Consider the following 21,088-nt stretch of genomic DNA (forward strand, 5'->3'; position numbering starts at 1 on the left):
AGCTACTGGAGAGACCAAGTCTAAGACCAGTCATCAGAGAGAACAGTGCCTTGTGTGGGTGCCTGGGTGCTAGCTGCTATCTAATATCAAGTCAGACAAGCCAGCAAGTAGCAGTAGAGCAGCAACTGGAAAGACCCATGGTCAGCACCAATGACTGGACAAAAGCCTACAGAGGGAGGATGTAGACTGAAGACACTTGTATCTATTTAAGAGAGCAGCAGATGTGTATTGGTGACCTGAGTGAACAACTATGTGTATGGTCTGCCAGCAAAGCTTGAGCTGGACTAAGCAGGCAAGCAGGAGCAGACCAGCATCCAGAAAGCCCCATGGTCTAAACCACTGGCCAGACCAGGAGCTTAGGAGCCAGACCCAGATACTGGATAAACTTAAAAGTCCATAATAATATTCAAAAGATCTGGGGATGAGGTATGCTTGGGGGTGGTGTTATTGCATCAATAGAGCGAGAGTGTGTGTACGTACCTCCAGTGCAGTTCAATCCTAATCAGCCAAACACCAGCAACTGCACCAGGCTGCCCACGCTGCTCATATTTACGTGAGGGCTAATTCTTTTTATGGGTGTGCTGGTAAAGGCACTGCTTTCTGGGTTGATCTGAATGATTAGCTGTGTTTGTTCTTTGTGTGTGTGTGCATCGGCTGGACCGCCTGCAGGAGAATCTGCTGGTTCAAATTCAGCTCCAGCAGAAGATAAAGGAGGATCCCAGAGTCTGCTGATTTCTTACGTCTCACAGTCTGAGGTTCATGTTGGTTTAAGCATACTAGGCCTTTCACTACATCATGGACCCTATTAAATGTTAAGCCTCCTTATTCAGCAAGTTTTTTTTTTTTCTGCTACTGGCAACAATTTTGGATCTAGCTATCATGTATACTGCTAAGCTAAAGCCCAGTCAACACTGACTCCACCAAGAAGCAGAAAATAAGTATCTGCATGCCTAACACACTCTGACACCTTTCCTAACCAGTTCAAAAAAATTATTCTTGAGAACTTAGTAGCTTTTTTCTTAAAAAAAGAAAAAAAATAACCAACTTTTCTTTCTACTCCTGACTGCTATTCAGATTGAGCTTTCATGCAATTCCAACTGAGGTCACAGTGTAAGAACATTTTTGGAAAGCAACAGAAATATGCATCTATTGAAGGGTTGTCAAATAGAATTATGGGTAAAGAAAGTACACAGAAGAATTCATAGAGCTCTGGAAAATGCATAGAAGCAAGGTTAATTGTTTGGCAGGATAATTATGGAATTACTTGTTTGTAGAAGTTCGACTTATCCAGTTGGGTTCTACATAAATACAAGATAAAAAAAGTTATGCTCCTGTGTAACATACCAGGGTCTGTCCTACATTACATGAAATTCCAAAAGAGACTCCAGGCACATCCTTGCTGTTCACAGTCCCTCAATATAGCAGTCACTCAGAGTACCAAGGGTTTGCAAAGAAGTCTTAACAGCTGTTTTCTAAATACCTGTGCCCAATGACTCCTTACACTGGCACTGGACCTCAGACTTATAAGAACATTTGATGTTAATTGGGATGAGAAAACAAGGGTCAGAGCAGGGATCATCATACTGAAATAGATATATGAAAAGCTTAACACTCAGAAAACTTTTCAAATTAAGTAGAAGTACACAATGGTCCTGCAGGCCATCTGATGAAGAAAAAATCTTAAGGGTTCTCTGACTTTAAAGCATGAGCCACTATGTTGAGAAGAATTGTGTTACTCCTGTGGGTAAAAATTGCTGTTTAGCTACTGAATGCATACTAGACATGGAATTTGACTTTCCTTTAGTTTTTTTTTCTTAAATTTGTGATCAATTATTCATTGACCAAAAGCAAAAAAAGAAAAGAAAAAAACAAAAATCAATGGAAATGTTTTACAAAAAAGCTCTAGAAAACTCATTATAGGGAAAAAAAAGAAGGTTAATTCAACACTGTAATTATCCAGCACTCTTAAGGCATAAAGCTTCAAGGTTGAAAGCTCAGTTTCAATACTGCCTTCTAGCATTTGTGCTTTAAAATAAAATCTGTGCCCCAGGCAATCACTTAATAAGATAAGATTAAAATTTCTTGTCTCTCCTGGTTAGAATATAGTAATTAAAACAAACAAAAAAAGACACTAAAGTTCAAACCAACTAGCTCTTCCTCCCCTCAACCCCTTATACCACCTTGTGAAAAACCTCAAATTTTATCATGACCTTCCATTTCCAAAAGTTCTTACACAAAAGTTCCATTTCTTTCCTACACTTACCTCCCAATTTAAAATGTAACGTGCTATGGTGATGTTTTCAAGAACTCTAGAATTGTTTTCAGCCTCTTCTTTAGGAAAAAAGATCTATGTAATTGTTCCACCTTTCCATACATTTCACTGTTAACATAAATAGCACTAGGATGAGGGAGGGGGTTGTTTGCTTTTTTTTAGTCTTCTGTCCACTTTCAGAGAAGTTAGACATAGATCTCCAACTCTCCTTTAATTCTTTGTAAAATTCAACAGCTTGACAGACAAGGAAATTCAACTTAGAAACTTCAGTGAAGAAATGTGACAGCAGATTCAACAGCCATAGTTCTCAATCAGGAAATTACTAGCTAGTTTAGGGAAGGGGGGAAACTTAGTTTTTGTGTATATTTGGGGTGGAGCATGGACATGGAAGGGTTTTGCAGAGGTCAATTCATGGTAGACAGAGACATGTCATGATTATTCCAAGAGCGGAGAAAGATAGGAAAAATAGGTATCAAACAGAAGGCTAGAAAATCTAGCTTCTTTAGTTCTGCTCCTCAAGAAACAACTGTTTATACTGCTGGCAGTTTTTCCACTGTGCATGTGCAGCTGGAAACAAAAGATTAGTGCAGATAATTTTTTATAGCCAATTTAGAGCTAGATGTAGATTTACAGATTAATTTATAGGATGAAAACAATCCGTGTCTCTGGAGTTTTAACTGGGTTTATTACCTAAGCCAGAAACAAGAACCAGGAAAAGTGAAGGGGAGGAAGTAGTTCTGTCTTATTCAAGGACACATTCTGGCTCCATCTTGACCATCCACAGCTATTATCAAATAGATTAGCAGCAATATGCTATTCTAAGCCAAAATTAATCATCTTTTAATTTTCTAGCTCTATTGAAATTGAAGGAGATAATTTCTTATCAAGTTCTAAAACACAGCAGATATTTTTAAATAGAGAAATAGGCTAAGATAATGTGAAATAACAGCCTCCCCTGAGGCTGATTTGCATACTTTAAATGCTCTGAAGCACAATACTCTGGATGTTCAGTAACAAATCATGAGATTCTTATGAAACCTACTGCATGGCCTAGCTTAAATCTTTGAGGCAATTATAGCTTGAAAAATCTGTTTTCCATGATAAATGCACATGGGAAGTTCTATGTGGATTTGCATGAGACTATGCAAAAGATGGGTTTCTGATGTCTTCCATTCTTTCATTTGCATCCTGAATATCTTTTTCCCCCTCTCTATTTTTGCAAAATCAGGAGAGCATGCTGAAGTAGATAAATCATTTCCTTATATAGTCAAGGGAATGTACTGTTCTACTACTTCAAGCAATTGTTTTTAAATGAACAGTAACAGAGACTTTCTGCTTATTCTGACAGTGCTGCCTTTCACTTCATTAACTTTAAGTTATTTCACTAAAACTGTTGCCTGGATTTGCAAAAATACATAAAGACATGTCCACACCATATAATTTGTAAAGGAAGTAAAACTCAAAGGTAAAAAGAGTGCATATAACAGGCCCTATAAATATATATGAAATATGGCCTGAAGACATTCCAGAAAAGTAAAAAGAAAAATCTTAAAGTTTTATTGTTCATTGTGTTAGAATATTTCATGTTTTGATGTACCAATATACCAAGCACACCTATTTCAGTGCTGGAAAGTATATCACTCATTAACACTATAATTCCCACTGCCTGTAACTAGGCTTTCCTGTAGGAATATTTTTGAGCACAGATTCTCCAACTATTCATTCACACAGTCAGTTTGCAAGAGTGCCTTAAAAAAGCGACATTGATTGGTGACTACTGATTTTCTCCATGTGAGGAAAGTCTTAGATGTACTGTTGCTTTAGAGAGCTCTCAAAGTTTCCCATGTGAGACAACCTGCACTCAAGAATGTTACCAGCTGGAATACATCGGTGTTATCAGCATACCTCTCTGGAGATAAACATGGCTTACACTGCATCACTCATGTTGCCATGTGGTGTTCCCATTACTGACACCCTCTTTAAAAAAACATGCTTCCCTTTCAGCTATAACATGGCGACACCACTCTTCTACAATGGTTTCACCAGTTGAGAAAGGCAAGGAAGGGGTCCCATGCCTTCCCTTCTGCTGGAAATTTCACAAAGCAAATCTACATCTGCGCAAGCTTCCAGGTGCCATGATGGTACTTCAGAGATAACAGAACAAGATAAAATGCTAGTTGAAGGTTTGAACAAGTCAACACTCATACAGATAGGCCAAAGGTGGCCAAGAAGGAAAGTCAATCTGCCTTGCATACAGTGTTCAAGAAGGTTTCTGTTTTCTGGTGAACAAACATAATAATTTATTCAAAAACATACGTAATCTTCAGAGTAGCAGTTTACCTGGCTATGATTCAAAGCCTAATTAGGTGCAGCACAGCACCAAAACTTTGGACTGATTTTAATGAGAAAATTGGTAAGGTGTGAGAAAATATCTAAGCCTTGCAAGATAAGAAATATAAAAACATAGACAGAATGGTAGTTGCAATTCAAGAACTTATTAAGAAACTATGGAAAAGATATAAAAGCTCTAGGAAAAGAAAGCAAAGAATCAGACAGTGGTAACTCAGCAACATCAAAGATCAATGCATTCCAAGCAGCGGGGGAGGCTGACCCATCCCCAAATGACTGATGATAACCTGGGCAGCAAAGATGCATCTTGTGTTTCATTGGGCATACTGACCATATTAATAACTAGCCTAGCAGCATGTTAGTCCTAGATACCTACTGCATGTATTAGCCAATAAAACAAAGGTGTGTACTCTAAAATTGCATAAATCCTTCTTGCAAAGTGTCTTTGTGCGCAGCAAAAGATGCCCACCCCAAAAGTGATCCAATGAGGAAGGACCCTCATAACCCCAAGGTGCAGGACAGGTGGGTCTCTCACTCAAAGGACAATTCCAGTGAAGACTGTATCACAAGATTTTCATGAAGCTCCTGGCTGACAGACAACCGACTCTATGGGACCTCCCTAGTCATGGACAATCCACCAGTCTAGAATGGGAACATCCTGTCAGTAAACCTTTCTCTAACAATCTGATGTTGAGGACACATGGCCTATAAATTTTTGTACTAGGTATCCAACAATCAGTAATTTTCCATCTAGATACAGTCTGCAATCATCCAGCCACTGTCCTATATTGATAGTAGCATAACAGAACTAGACCTAAACCTTCCTTTGTTCACTGAATTGATTCAGGAGTTAATCCTGGACCCCTTCCAGGAGGCCAGCCCCAACAGCATGTCAGGAGCAGGAACAGAAGAAGCAGGGTTAAAAGAGGGGACACTAAAAGGCAAAACCTGATCTACCAAACTGTGCCCTTTCCCAAAAAAGAGAGACAGTAGAGTAAAAAGAAAATAGTACTTTGGTCCTGTGAGCTGAAAATATCTGCAGCTTGAGGAACAGTACCAGTGGGAACCACTGATGACTGACTCAGAAGACTGCCTGGTTACTCCTTGCCTTCATTCCTCTCTGACCTCATTTCTTCTCTGTCTATGACAAAACCAACTTACCTGTCCCGTGGTCCTAGACATAAGGAGTCAGACAGATATCTGACAACAACCTGCAAAGCCTTCTGCATAAATGGTACCCAGTCTTGAAGGAGTTAACATATCTGTGACATAGCATGTTGTAGAGCTATTTGGTCAGTAAAAGGAAGACTTGCATAGAAAAAAGAGGAAAATACTTAGACTAAGGCAGTTCAAAGGGAATCTGCCACCTGAATTCTCCAGCATCTCAGTGGAACTCTAATTCCTTCAGTTTCCCTGTGAAGTTCTGTGCCAAAAAGGAGGAGATACTGAAAATAAAACCCTGAAAAGAAGGAAAAGACTACTTTTTTTTTTTTAAAGTGAATATCCTAATTATCCAAACTTATTTCATTTTGGTTTGCAGTGAGGTCTTAATGTGTGTATGTGTCCTTCTCCAGTTAATTTCATTTATAACTGTTTATGAAGATAAAAATAGAATACTATTGCATACGTGCCTGGTTGTTCCACTTTTTTATTGCTTGACTGTCCCTTTCCTGCAGAATCCATTACATTAATATTGACTGCTTCCTCACACAATGTCTGATATAAGCTAAAGTGTAAAATTAGTTCTAGTTGTTGTGAATTATCAAACCATGGGTACAGAATGCAGTTAAAACATGGAAGAGGAAAGACAGCTTTCTATTTTACAATCCCTTTTGAAAATAGTCTGCTAGAATGGAGAACTATTTCTCATGGCTCTTTTTTTTTTCTAGCTTTTCAAGTAATTTTGTGATAGTGAAAACCTTATAAAAGACTTGGTAGGAACTAAGACAACCAGGATATTAGTTTTGGTGTTTTTCAGCCTTTGAAAGCAATCACAAGAAAAAACAGATTGTGCATGCAGAATTACTGAAAGAGAAAAGCATATGCAAATATGTATAGAATTAAAAAATGAAGTCTTGAAATCTAACATTTTAGGGAAAAGGCCTGAGGACCTGAACAAAATTTATGCCATTTCTTAGGAGAAATTAGTTTAAAAGCCAAATTATCCATAATCATAGTGGACTGTACATGACAAAAAAAATATGCTAAAATGCTTTTCTCAAATATTGTTGAATAAAATATGAAACTATAATGGTAACATGCTTCCAAAGTGCATACGCTAAATTTTAATATCTCAAATTTGATTGCCACCAAAGTGGCTTAATACTGCAGGCAGCTTTTGGGAAAATGTCTTCCTAACAGAGTATACATGTATCAAACATATTTTATCTTTCCTTCCTAAGTGCTTGGGAGAGTTAATAAATACATACATTTTACACTAAAGCAAAGTTAGAAGGCAAAATTAAATAGCTAATCATAGAGATCTCAGTAAAAAGGTAAAAGAGATGAGCACAGAACAGACGATACGACAGCTTTAAAATATAGAAGTTTCTAAATATTTCTTATTCTGAAATGTGGAGAGAGATATCTAAAAAACTAGGTTGAGCTAATTGCTCCTTTCACTGTTTTTGTTTGATACTACACAAAGTCGTTCACAACAGACAGGCGTATTGACCACCTGGAACATCAGCTAAGCCATAAAACGCATTGACTAGAGGTTAAATGCAAAATGGGATCACAGCTACAGTATTAGGATCAGGTGAAGCAATGCAGTCTGTGTTACTGGCAAACAGTACCAAGCAGTCCAGAAGACCTACGTTGCTACTGTGAAGGCAAGGCAGGAAAAAAGACAGTCTGCTATGAGTAACAATTTCACTTTGTAAAAGTATGATGAAAAAATTATTCCAAGATTCTCAGCATATCATGATTTCTGAATTTTTCCCTTCAGTATTTACAATCAGTGAGGAAAAAACAAGTAATTAATTAGCAGCAAGCATGGTTTTTCCACAAGCATACAACAATCTAGCTATCATATTCCAGCAAGTCTACTAAGAAGAATACTTGGTTCCAAAATGCTTTCAAAGTATTCTTTCTTCAACAGTGCTAAAGAAGTAACACTTGCATCTAATCCACACTTCATCTACTGTTAAGTGTAGAGGGAAAGAAGTACAGCATCTTTCTATAAAAATTATTCTTAACATGATTCCACTGTCCCTGACTTGTGAGTGAAACCACGTGCAAAAAAAAAGCATGCATTCAGCGGTCTTACGGCCTCCCAATAAGGAAGATTAGGCCGCAGAAGCTTCAGAGCAAAAGTTTTACATCATGAAAATATACAAGATATAAAAGAATGAGTAGTGGTAAGTACAATTTATAAAGATTGCTTTGCTGCTCTAATATTTCTGTCAAGTGATTGCTCTGTCAGTTTTACTATGTACATTAATTAGATTGGACAGTTCCTCAATGCTTCTGTGAAGAAAAAAAATTATATAATGTCAAGACAACAGTTATAACTTTTATATATGCCTGTGTATAGTGTAGATATAGAAAAAGATATTACATCCAGCTCTATTCTTACATCTTCTTTTTCTTCTAAATCCTTCTTTCTATGTAACACAGAAATATTGTTGAGACATAGTAAGCTTCAAGGAGAGAAAATAAAAACAGTTCCTTGCTGGGAACTACAACATCCTTTACAAAATAAAGGTGTGGCAAGTACACCTTCAGGAAAATCACATTAAATGGCAAATTTTTGAATGAAATTGAAAACAAGTGACCTTCTTTTCATTTTTCTGTATCTCAGGTCTTTAATTTGAGATAGACACCATTTCTTCAAGGGAAATGGTATGGCTTATTCTGATATCCATGTTAAGATGAAACAGACATTCACACATATGTTTGTGGGGGATACTAGCAAGGAAAAATATTTTCTTTGGTAAATAATCCAAGATATCACTAATTTATCTTTGTGTTTTGAAATTGAAAAGCATATCTGAGAAGTAATCTATACAAATAATTATTAGGGAAAAAATTTAAATACTCTGTGCAAATACAGAAATCTACCTATCTTCTTCTATACTTCATCAATGAGTAACATGTAATTATTAAAATACACTAATTCTATGGTAACCCAAGCTTTACCATAACACCAGATAAATTGAATAACTCATATACAAGTCACTAAATAAATTTGTTAAAATTACAACACTGAAAGGCAGTTAACTCCTTTCCTATCATATCTCAGATCAGATGTGGCCAGAACAGTTGAAAGGACTAGCAAGTCTGAAGAAAAAGATAAGCAAATCTAGAACCAAATGTGAAGTCTATTCCCTATTTTGTTCTCTGTTAATTCAGTAAAAATAAAAAGCAGTTACAAATCTTAACTCGTTTGTTTTAGGAATTTCTTACCCCTTCCTTTTCTTCTTAACTGATCATTCAAACTAGGAAAATTTTATTTTAAAAGAAAATTTCTTAGCAACTATATGCTTTTCCTTTCTGTTACTTCAGGTTTTAGGAAACTGTGACTTGCAGGATAAATTGATAAAATAAGTATTGATAATAGTTTAAATATATTTAAAAGATTACTTTTCAAGATTATTTTTTGTACTTATTGCAAAAACATATCATTTCTCATTTTAAAAAAACAACAACAACAACAACTTTTAAGAAGCCTTTCAATTTAAATTTAAGTAAGAATTTTAATAATTGATGCTTTTCTACCTAGCATTTCATAAACATTTTTATAGTGGTGTTGCTCCTAAAACACAACTATATTAATTTGGATTAAATATCTTAATTCAAAGCCTTTCCTAGGAATACATCAAGACTACATTACCATATGGGCTATCCACCCTTGTAGCACCTGTTATGAGGTCTGATTGCGTCCCTCCTGTTTCTTCTACACATAATCATCACTTTGGCATCACACATGACATTTGTGCTTCGATGATAAGACATTATTTATAAAAAAAATCATATTTCAAAAGTCCAAGAAAATCATTGCCGAGTTGAGGAAAAAATAAGTGAAAAAAAAAAAAAAAAAAGAACAATACACACTTCAGAAGAACTTTACTGGATGCACCTCTGATTATTACTTACTTATTTATTTTAAGTAAAACAAACTTCATTGACATGGGGCTAATTCTTGATTCCACAAGGAGCCAGATTCAACACATCAACTGATAATCTACACTCATCAATACAACAAATTTTATACACTCTCTAGATTTCAAGAACCATAAAAGATCACACCTTGTAAAAAAAATCAAAGTAGGACTCAAGAAATTACATACCTCGTTTTTGTTTAAACAGAAGATGGAAAACAGATTCCTTGCTGGTGGACTTGGATGGGACAGGTGCACTGAGACGACGACTGGACAGCTCTTGATCTAAATAAAAAATTAAAAAAAAAACATTCAGGGAAATTCATTTAGACATCAAGATTGATTGACCAATTTCCCTAATAAAACAGCTTCATAAACAGAGGTTTTAAAAAATAGATTCTCAAACAAGAGTGCATGGGCCTTTTCTTCCCACTTTGCTTAAAGATTCTCTCAGTATTTTCCTGATTGTGATGAAAAAAAGTACAGATATAATATGGAGACCTTCTTAAATAAAATTAAAATAAAATAATGCCTCATCAAGAAAACAGAATCACAGAATCGCCTAGGATGAAAGGTAAAATGTCTTCAGTTAAATAATATCTAGAGAGTACAAAAGAAACTTTTTCTAGGGAAAAGAAAAAAAAAAAAGAAAAAAAAAAAGGCCAAGAATGTCCACGGTGATGCGAAACATATAACAGAAAGCTTGAAAGAAATGGGTTCAGGACCAGCAGTACTGCAACAGCAGCAGACAAGAATTGATTTCTGATGACAAGTTACCATATCAACTAACAGATTACTTCATAGAGACAGAGGAGTTAGACATTATTTTGATTGTTTTCACTGATTACTGTCAATGTTGTGGATAAATGAAAAATGAGATAGGAAAAAACTGGTTTGAAGTCCAATTTTATAAGCATGTTTTGGAGTTGTTCAAACAGCCAAAGGTATCTTGCTCAAAGAACTGACACTTGCAGGAAATGCCTCGTAGGAAATATATCTAGCAGCTAACTCCAAGAGTCTGAGCCCAATAGATAGACTATGTCTGAATAATATGTCATATTAAAGGGTAATAGCACTGAATGATGAATTGCTGACAGGAAGATATGATACCCAGGAATGCAGCAAACAGCCAGGGGAAGACTGTCCTTTGGGCTTACGGAACAAAGTCAAAATAGCTTTAAGGAACAGAACAATAAGATGTCCAGGAAAGCAAAGAAAAGCGCTCCCAGAAATGTCAAACTTCTGGCTTCTTGTGAGAAGAGAAACAGCCTCAAAATTATTTCACCTCAAGAACAGAATTTCAGGTTTTGGAAAACAGCTTAGAGGTTTAAAATGAAACTTGCAATCTATAGGGAAATGCTTAGAGAATTGAAGGGCCCTTTCCAAATGTTAAAAGGTGGGTGCATAAGAAAAGCCTACACACCCATTTTAATATATCAATAGAGCAACTATATTGCCAGCTTTCTTGACCTGGTGGTGGAAGTGTTCCCTATAATGTTAATTATTTTGAAGGAATTCTTTTCTATCTTTTGTGTGATGCAAATGAGCTGAATACTGTAAATATCCCCTATTAGAAAAGTTTTCCAGAGTTTAAAATATGTGTTATTTACTTTCAATTTATGTCATTCTACATATACAGCTAAGGAGTAGTTTTCACAGAACTAACTAACTAACTAATCTCTGGAAATCCTTTTTCTTTTTTTTTTTTTTCCTTTTTTTTTTCCTGAAAAATACTTTTACTGTATAAAATTAAAAGCACTAGGTTACACTTCATGATGTTTCAAACATGTGTTCATCAGTTTAGAAGTGCATTTATATATTGCACATTTTTTTTCATTGGTAGCTAACACCACTGTTTGAATTATGCCAAAATCAGCACAAAGTGATATTTAAGTAAATCTGAAAATGCAGATGTTTATTGCTAGTACACTTTAATTGAGATGTCCTATTTTCATTGTTGCCACTTTTAATTCTCTTAAGAAGCACCACATGGTCTGAATCACAATTTGTAAAGATCAAGATCAATTAAACATTTCATTCTGCCTTCTGACTTGCTACTTTCTGTCAATTTCCCCATTCTGCCCTCTCTCTGGCCTCCAATAACACTATCAATGAGTGTGACGAGTCCAGCGCAAGATTAAATAAAGGAAGGCATTCCAGTAACTTTAATGTTAAAATATCAGCGAAGAGTTTTCAAAATGGTAGTAGCTCAGGTTTTATATTATTAAACCTAGAGTTTTAAATGCTGTTCTCAAAGTTGGATTCAAACATGTCTGTGAATTCGTGTTACCTCCTGGTGGTTTCATTTCTACTCATTGGATTAACATTTTTCGGGAAAAAACAGATTTTACAGATGACTAGGCTGTCACTCTTTAAGAAACAAATTAAGACTATTTTCCATTTCAGACAAAAATGTTTATGTTTAACTAATTCAGATGGAAGGTTACTATTGTTATATCGAAGTAATATTACTGTCATTCCTAATTAACTTGCGCTTTCCCAAGTGTGTTATTGCACTGCTACAAGAGATCCTGGGACAAAAATAGGCTCCTCTTGTAAAAACGCATGAAAATAAAGTGTAGATCATCACAACATGGGTAAGAAATCTGGTCTTCTAGCTTAGGACTGTAAATGGTCTTGAAATGATTTTCAGTTTTGGACATCTCATTAACAAACTGATACAAACAAAATAAACAGAGAAAAAATAAACTGGCTGGATGGCCGTGCCCAGTGAGTTGTGATTAATGGGGTAAAATCCGGTTGGCAGCCAGTGACCAGTGGTGTCTCTCAGGGCTCAGTTTTGGGGTCAGTCTTGTTTAATATCTTTATTGATATCTAGATGACGGGATTGAGTGCACGGTCAGTAAGTTCGCAGATGACACCAAACTAGGTGGGAATGTTGATCTGCTTGAGGGTCAGAAGGCTCTACAGAGGGATCTGGACAGACTGGATCAATGGGCCAAGGCCAATGGGTTTAATAAGGCCAAGTGCCAGGTCCTGCATTTCGGTCACAACAACCCCAGGCAACCCTATGAACTTGGGGAAGAGTGGCTGGAAAGCTGCCCAGCAGAAAAAGACCTAAGAGTGTTGGTGGACAGCCAGATTAACATGAGCCAGCAGTGTGCCCAGGTGTCCAAGAAGGCCAAAGGCATCCTGGCCTGTATCAGGAATAGCGTGGCCAGCAGGAGTAGGGAAGTCATCGTGCCTCTGTACTCAGCACTGTGAGGCCTCACCTCGAGTACTGTGTTCAGTTTTGGGCCCCTCACTACAGGAAGGACATTTAAGTGCTGGAGCATGTCCAGAGGAGAGCCACCAAGCTGGTGAGGGGTCTAGAGAACAAGTCATACGAGGAGAGGCTGAGGGAACTGGAAATGTTTAGTTTGGAGAAGAGAAGGCTGAGGGGGGATGTCATTGCCCTCTACAACTACTTGAAAGGAGGTTGTAGAGAGGTGGGTGTTGGCCTCTTCTCCCAAGGGAATAATGACAGGACCAGAGGAAATGGTCTGAAGTTGTGGCAGGGGAGGTTTAGATTAGATATCAGGAAGAACTACTTTACTGAGAGGGTGGTCAGGCACTGGAACAGCCCAGGGAGGTGGTGGAGTCACCATCCCCGGGGGTATTTAAAAAACATGTAGATATGGCTCTTCAGGGCATGCTCTAGTGCCCAAGATTATTGGTTTGTGGGTGGGTGTGATGTGGTGGGGTGTTGTATTTTTTGTTTTCTTGTTGGTGTTTTGTTTTGTTTGTTTGTTTGTTTTTAAGTTTGGACTTGATGATCTCAGAGGTCCCTTCCAACCATGGTGATTCTGTGATTCTGTAAATATATGGGCCATTATGGAAATTATTTCCTAGGATATGTAAGGGCCAGAAATACTATGCTGAAATTGTGCATCCATGACTTTGCTTATAAGACTAGATTTCTCTTCCTCTGGAAAGCAGGAAATAGGAATTACAGTAAAAATTCCTAGAGAGCAAAACAGCATAGACAACCACGTCTAAAGACAGCTTGAATGCATACCTCCTTTATCTTACTGCGATTAAAACCAAAAAACATTATTTACAGGTCACTGGCAGCAACTGAATTAGAAAATTAACATTAAATATTTAGCTGATTAACAAATTCAAGATAGCTTTTAAATGACAATTATGGTTTTACTTCCATAAAGGTCATGGTACAATTTTTTTTCCTAAGAAAACTTTTCGTAATTCCACAGGTAACAGAAACATTAGATCATCATCATGTCAGGTCCACTGACGTGCATAAAAACCAACATCAGTCTTTCACTGTCTAAGTCAGTTGCCTCTGCACTGTCTCTATTACTGAAAATCTCCCTGGGACAAGCTAATGCTTTATAGTTAGAAAGAGGACTACGTTTTCACTAAAATAGTTAGTGCTGGTTCTGCTAAAGTTTCTCAGAACATCACAATTCACTAGGTTTTAATACCATATTTAAGCTCTATGAATAATTTCTGATTATATTGCATTGTGGATAAGATTGATTGTTTTTTTCCATTATTTTGCAGATAGCACATTAGATTAGGTTTTTTTACAGGTAATACTTAGCGGTATTAGAGTACTAAGCTGTGCTATCCAGCACTAGAATCATAGAATCATAGAATCGTCTAGGTTGGAAGAGACCCTTGGGATCATCGAGTCCAACCATCTACCCTACTCTACAAAGTCCTCCCCTACACCATGTCCCTTAGCACTGCATCTAAACGGCCCTTAAACACAGCCAGGGATGGTGACTCAACCACCTCCCTGGGCAGCCTGTTCCAATGCCCACTAGTTTTATGCTCAACAAGTGAAATGGTTCACTTCTCATAATTGATCTTGTTGTACAAATCAGAATACCAGCTTGCACTTTACACTAGAATAAAACATGCTGCACTCTATGTGGTGCAATGAGAACCTTCATACCACACACATAATACACACCTACACTTCAAGAGACTATATAATCAGTTACTTCCTGATCAAATAGGATACATTGTACAGCGAGTAATTCACAGTGCTTCTGTAAGTGTCTGAGATAAGCACAAAGGGTAGTCAGAATGAAAGGGGAAAATACAAACGTTTACAGTTTTAGAAGGAAAATTACATCACTAACAATGTAAAAATTTCCTGTATCTTCAGCTGCTCCAGGAATAATGAGTTGATGAACAAAAACAATTCAAGAAAGAGGTATACCAACAATTTATCAAGGTACCTCTGGACTGAAGCTCTATCGTTTATCATGTCAGCTGCTTCCTCTAATTTACATTGCACTCTCTGTCATCATCCATGTAGTTAATAAAGTTCTTGAATAATATGGGCCCCAGTGCTGACCTCTGAGGTACTACACTCATTACCAGCCAGCAGTTGACTGTCAAGATGTTGATCACTATCATTTGAGACCAATAATTCAGCCAAGTTTTCAACTCACTCATCAGTCTGTTCATCAAGCCTACAGTTCCTTAGCTTCCAAACAAGAATGCTATGGGACACAGTGACAAAAGTCTTACTAAATCATGGTATATTACATCCACTGCTCCTACCTCATTTGCATAATCACTCATTTCCATATAGAAGGCAATCACATTAGTCGATCATGATTTGCACTTAACAAATCCATTTGACTGCTCCTGATTATCTTCTTGACCTTCATGTGCTTGGAAATGGACTGCAAGAGGATGTGCTACACATGGGCTACACAGACTGCAAAAGGATTTGTCCAATGATCTTACCAGGGTCTGAGGTGAGGCTGATCAGCCTGCCACTCCCTCAGTCTTCTATTTTAAAAAAGAAAATAACATAGCCTTGTACCAGTCAACAGAAACATCTCCTGATGAGGGTGCATTTCATAGAGAACCACAGCCTCACAATCAAATTAGCCAACTCTTTCATCACTCCATGAATTTCATCTGGACTTGTGGATCTGAATGCAACAAGGTGCTCTTAAGAAGTCCACAGCCTGTTGCTCCGCTATGAGCTGCCCTTCTCCCTTTCAAACCAAGTCAGTACATGCTGCCTTGGAAGCAAGTTTTGCTTGCAAAGACCAAGGCAAGAAAACAAAATAAAAAGCATTGAGCACTTCAGCCTTTTCTTCATTGTCTGTAACTAGTTGATTCCCCCCTCTCCCACTCATCAATGGACCTATATGCATTTTCCCTAAGCTTCCTTATGCAACTAGCATACCTTTAGAACCTTTTCTTGTGAGCCTATAGTTTCCCTGTTAATCTTCACACCTCATGGGCTTTGGCCTCCTGATTTTTATGCTAAGTATGATTATGGTACTTTTTTATTTGCCTTTTGTTACCTCCCTTCCACCTCATCTAGGTGTAGTACAGGGGGTACGTTATTGCTACTGCTAGTAACAGGTCACGGGGCTTTATATTAACAGTGCAAAGCATCAGGGAATTGTCACACCTTGTCTGGACTTGAGCTATTTTAGCTGTAACAGCACACAAGTACCAACTGTTGCCTTATTTGTTTCTCAGCTTCAGTTTAGTGATGTATAATTTTGTGGTATTACGCTAAAGAAATCATACAATACATGGTAAAGATCTAAAAAAATGAAGGGGTCACTGTGGAACTAAACCTGGGGACCTGTAAGAAAACAAGTGCAGCAACAGATCCGTTTGGAAACACAAAAATAACACCAAGCAGATCCAAGACTGAGAAGGAAAAAAATGGCATTGTATCAACATTTTCTTCTCAGTGAAGAACATAGGATGTTGAAGACCATCTTTTATAATTTACTGTGAAGAAATACCAGGAAAATATGAGATTTATGTACATCAGTTAGCAGCAATTAGTATTAATTGAATAATTTGGACTAAAAGTATTAGTAATCAGGGCCCTGCATTCAGTAAAGTATGTTAATTTATCTGTCCAGCCAATAAGCACCCTCCCCTGAAATTCTCTGTAACCTCCACACGCAAGGCTGTAGCTACCTGTATTCATGAACTGCCCTGATAGAGTGCAGCTGTATAATCTGATATCAGAATTCTGTGAAAACAGCTAACTTGTGAATGAGTAGCTTCTGGGGCCTCCACCCACTGGCTTGAGTTGCATTTAAACTCAGGCTCCTGCTGTTGGTCCTTGCCCAAGGTATATGTCCTAGGTATGCTGTCTCTGGCCGCATACCTTGCCAAGCTTAGCCTACTTGATTTCCTGGCTTGATCACGGACTCATTTTCTCAATTTGGACTTGTCTGTGACTAGACTATTGGCTGGTATTGGTTGCTGCCATCAGACCTGCTATGTTCTTCTTGTCTAGATACCATGGGATTGCAGCCCTTGTTTGAAAGGTGTCTGCCAGTCTTGATGTCCTTTGGCTTCTGTCTTACTTAGTTTTGTGGAGCAGCCTGTTCTTGCTGCTCCCTGACAGCTAGTATCATTTTAGTTGGACTTATAATATCTTGCAATTTTTTATTATGATAAGACTTAGATTAGTCTGTTAATAAATTCTTAGTGTCACATATAAGATGTGTTTCTTTAGCCTGCATATGTTGCACTGGATCCACAGCACCGTATGCTTCCTTTTTGGATGAGAAGGTACCTGCACTGCTAAGTGGGTCTTCTGCTGAAATTCTTAGTCTTCCTCAGTAATCAGATGATTCAATCCTGAGCTGTCAATAAATTTGCTGCAAAACTCATCCAGCTCCGAGTACCTTTCTGTACTTTAGTGTACAGAGACTTGAATAAGCAGAATCATCTCATGGTCATGGCAACCTAAGCTTTACAAGGGACCAAATTTGTCTTTTCTATTCTTTCTAAACAGCCTGCACCCATCCACAACCATGCTCCATTGTGGACACTGTCACTGACTGTCTCATTACTGTGATCACATTGCAGCCTTGCAACTGGCCTGGAATTGCTATTTTTCCTGTTTACTGCGAGAGCTCTGTGCAAATGTATTCACAAATACTTGAGGAAGGAATGCCCACAGAACCTTCTTTTCTCCTTCAGTCTCCTCCTCTAGTTCAATGTTTCCTTGGCCGTACAGGGAGTCTAGATCCATGTATTTGCTATAGGAATGAACAGCAAGGTACAGTAACTGCAAGGTCAGAGAAGCTTTGGAAATCTTTCCTGCAGCATGTCACATTTGAACTCTAGGAAAGCAGCAAACTTCCTGAGATGATATGTTGTGATGGAAATTGGCAGCCTTTGTCCCCCACGGAGGAAGAAAACTTCAACCACAAGCACTCATTGCTTCCTGTTTAATAGTACTGGTTGTAATCTGAAGACGAGATGCTTAGCCCAGACTCTTCCCCTTCAAAGGAACATTTTTCCCCTTCTTCTCTGAACCTACTCTTTAAAGGAACAGTTGCAGATGGAAATGAAACCTTCCCCATTGCTAGGACTCTGTCGTCTTGATGCTTCTGTCTTCCTTTGGGCATACCAAACTTCTCAGCCTTGAAGGGTTTGTCTCTTGTTTCTGCAGGGTCTCTGCAAAGATCCAGTCAACCTCTTGTTCGTTAACCTTGATGCAATAAATCTCCTGCGTCTAGCACTGCAGGAAGGCTACCAGAGCACACATCCAACTGGTGAGGTCATTGACGTTCAAGGCGCAGTGCCAGGGAGAAACTTCAAGAACTCCTGACTTGCCTCAGACCAGGGTTGCAGGATCCACCCTCAGGATTTCCATTTGGATTACAGAGGTAGTGATAGCCCCATCTGAGGACTGAGAGCAGCTCCCGTGGTGTGTTGTCAACATTTACTCATCCGGTTTTACTATAAGCAGCACTTTCGAGACTTCCGTATGCGCACTGAGTGCCAACTGCTGCAATAACTGCCCTGTTACTGTGTGCAGACCCGGTCTGCAATGCTCCTTGGCACTTTAGGGTGCCTAGATGCCAGATGATTAGGAAGCTGGACATGACTCTGTTCCCCTCTTTGCCAGGTCCCCTGCTTAGCAGATAAACTCTGGCACAGTCCCTGAGATTCTGGCTATGATCTACTTAGCCTGTAAACAGCGGCTTCACGCTGTCACTTCCTTCACTGTTGTCCAGAAGAGAACACCAACAGAAACTCAGAAGTGGTCTGATCGTTTCCGAATGGAACTCTGTTTCATGACAGTCGTGAATGAAAATATTTTAGTAGTTAAACATGGGAAACTGCACTAAAGTCTGCCAAAAAAACTTGGCCAACAAAAATATAGAGCATTCAGTCATGAGACTAAAATGCTCTTACCAGTCACCATTTAAGTAAAAGAACCTCCAAAATCTCCCATATATTAACTGTATATGCAGCCTAAGATGTATTTCTAATTCATATCTCAGAAGGTGTAATTAAAAAGCATGAGTTCAATACAACAAATAAAAAAAAAATCTCTATTTTTCAAAAATCACGTTTCTTCACTTATTCTGTGTACCACAAACCCCAAACCATAGCATGAGTGTGAAAACCTCACTTAAAACTTACCTTTGTAGAGGTTTGATTTCGCTATTCTCTTACATTTCCCCATCCAGGAGGTCTCTGTCAGAAGCCATTGGAAGGTTTATCTTCAGTTTTTGTTATACATGGATGCCAGGAAATGCTTTGGCACCTGTTTCTGATGCTACATGTTATGTTGGACTAGGTGAAGATTCAGAGAACCTCCTAAAGTTCTTTGCTTGACTCAAGAGTGAAATTCACTCTTTCACTGAATAAATTCCAGTCATCAATGAGAATTTGGGACTTCAAACATGAGTTCTAGTGCATTTGTGAAATCTCAGTATGGACAGTGTCTTGGCAGTCTTGGATAATTCTGAATCTTGAAAATATTGAATATTGAATTGAATATTGAAAACATTGCTGAAACATACTTATCTGGAAGGTCAATCAGAAAAAAAGTTCAAATGTTTTGCCCTTACTAGATCCGTTAGTTATCTAGAATCAGAAAAAATATCATAAAATATTTTGGAAAATAACCGAGGAACAAAACCAAAACATGAGCTATTCAGCTCAGACATTCAGCTCCCAAAACACACCCCAGGAGTCTGCCATTGCCTGCACGCTATAGCGCAGTCCATAGCCAACAACCAGCTGCATGTATACATGAGGCTGTACGACTTAAGAGGTCTACTTAAGACATGAACAGTTGCATTATTTCTCAGCTCCCACAGCACATTCCACAGAGCTTTTCAGGGTAGATGTGAATGATACACAGCATCTCTGTTGCCAGGAAATGGAATGAGGCAAATGTAATCTCATCCCAATCACACTATTAATGCAACCCAACGAGCTTAAGTTTCTCCCTCCACCCCAAAAAAATCCAAACCCTGTACCTGTCAGCATGACATCTACCACCACGTTTTCAGAAGTTGGATTTTTGAAGGATATGATGACAGCAGAACGCTGGCCAATACGTGCACTTATGCTGGTTGGTTCCATCAGCTGAGGAGGAAGACCAGACCCCGAAAGGTAAAATATCCACTCTTTAAGCTGTAGACAAAACATGAGTCATTATTTATTATTTGATGAATCAGATCTGTACATTCTAAGGCATTTTGCCTACTTCTTTCTTCTAGTGTTCTATGTGTCTTTTCTGCTATAAGTGAACTGCTGTTTAATTCTTTCTTTCTTCTTCTCTCAAGCTGTTATATTACTCTAAGTATTGATATCTGAAAATCAACAGTTCCAGTCTGGGAAATGTTCACATCTCCTCTTCGCATTGAAATCCTGTGCTACTCTAAGCACAGAGTATTTAACTTCCATATAGCTACTCAGAGCTTCCAGTGTAGTGAATGGAAAGATGTAGGTGGTTGCAAAAGGGCAAATTCAAAGCACATAATATATTAGAACCTGAAAGCAAATGAAGTGAGAACTTCTCTTCAGAAGACAAAGGAAGAAGGAAAATCATTCTTTGACAGGACAGCAGTAGAATGATACAAAAAGCTAAAAATGTTATTCCAAAGATCACAGAATCACAGAATGATATGGGGTTGGAAGGGACCTCTGGAGATCATCTAGTCCTACCTGCCTGCTAGAGCAGGTCTATGTAGAGCAGGTTGCACAGGAACATGTCCAGGTGGATTTTAAATGTCTCCAGAGACACTCCACCACCTCTCTGGGCAGCCTGTTCCAGTGCTCTGTCACCCTCAAAGTAACTAAGTTCCTCCTTGTGTTTAGATGGAACATTCTATGTTCAAGTTTGTGCCTGTTACTTCTTGTCCTGTCATAGGGCACCACTGAAAAAAGACTGGCCCCATCCTCCTGACACCCACCCATGGATCAGATTCCCCCTCAGTCTTCTCTTATCCACACTAAAAAGACCCAAGTCCCTCAGCCCTTCCTTATAAGAGAGATGTTCTAGTCCCCTAATCATCTTTGTAGCCCTTTGCTGTACCCTCTCCAGCAATTCCCTGTCCTTCTCGAACTGGTTAATAGAGAATATTAA

At 38.2% G+C, this 21,088-nt stretch overlaps 1 protein-coding gene across 1 annotated transcript in view; it reads right to left on the reverse strand.

The window, feature by feature from the left end:
* The window catches only part of CFAP47 (cilia and flagella associated protein 47), a 306,788-nt gene that overhangs the window by 56,623 nt on the left and 229,077 nt on the right, over positions 1-21,088 (reverse strand). Inside the window, exons 59-60 of the mRNA XM_014954045.1 lie at positions 19,977-20,133; positions 9,913-10,008 (exon numbers count right to left, since the gene is read on the reverse strand). Of these exons, the coding sequence (XP_014809531.1) occupies positions 9,913-10,008; positions 19,977-20,133 (253 nt within the window). The remainder of the gene's footprint in view (positions 1-9,912; positions 10,009-19,976; positions 20,134-21,088) is intronic.

This window comes from Calidris pugnax, unplaced genomic scaffold, assembly GCF_001431845.1.
Source record: "Calidris pugnax isolate Ruff unplaced genomic scaffold, ASM143184v1 scaffold246, whole genome shotgun sequence".
Classification (NCBI taxonomy): Eukaryota; Metazoa; Chordata; class Aves; order Charadriiformes; family Scolopacidae; genus Calidris; species Calidris pugnax.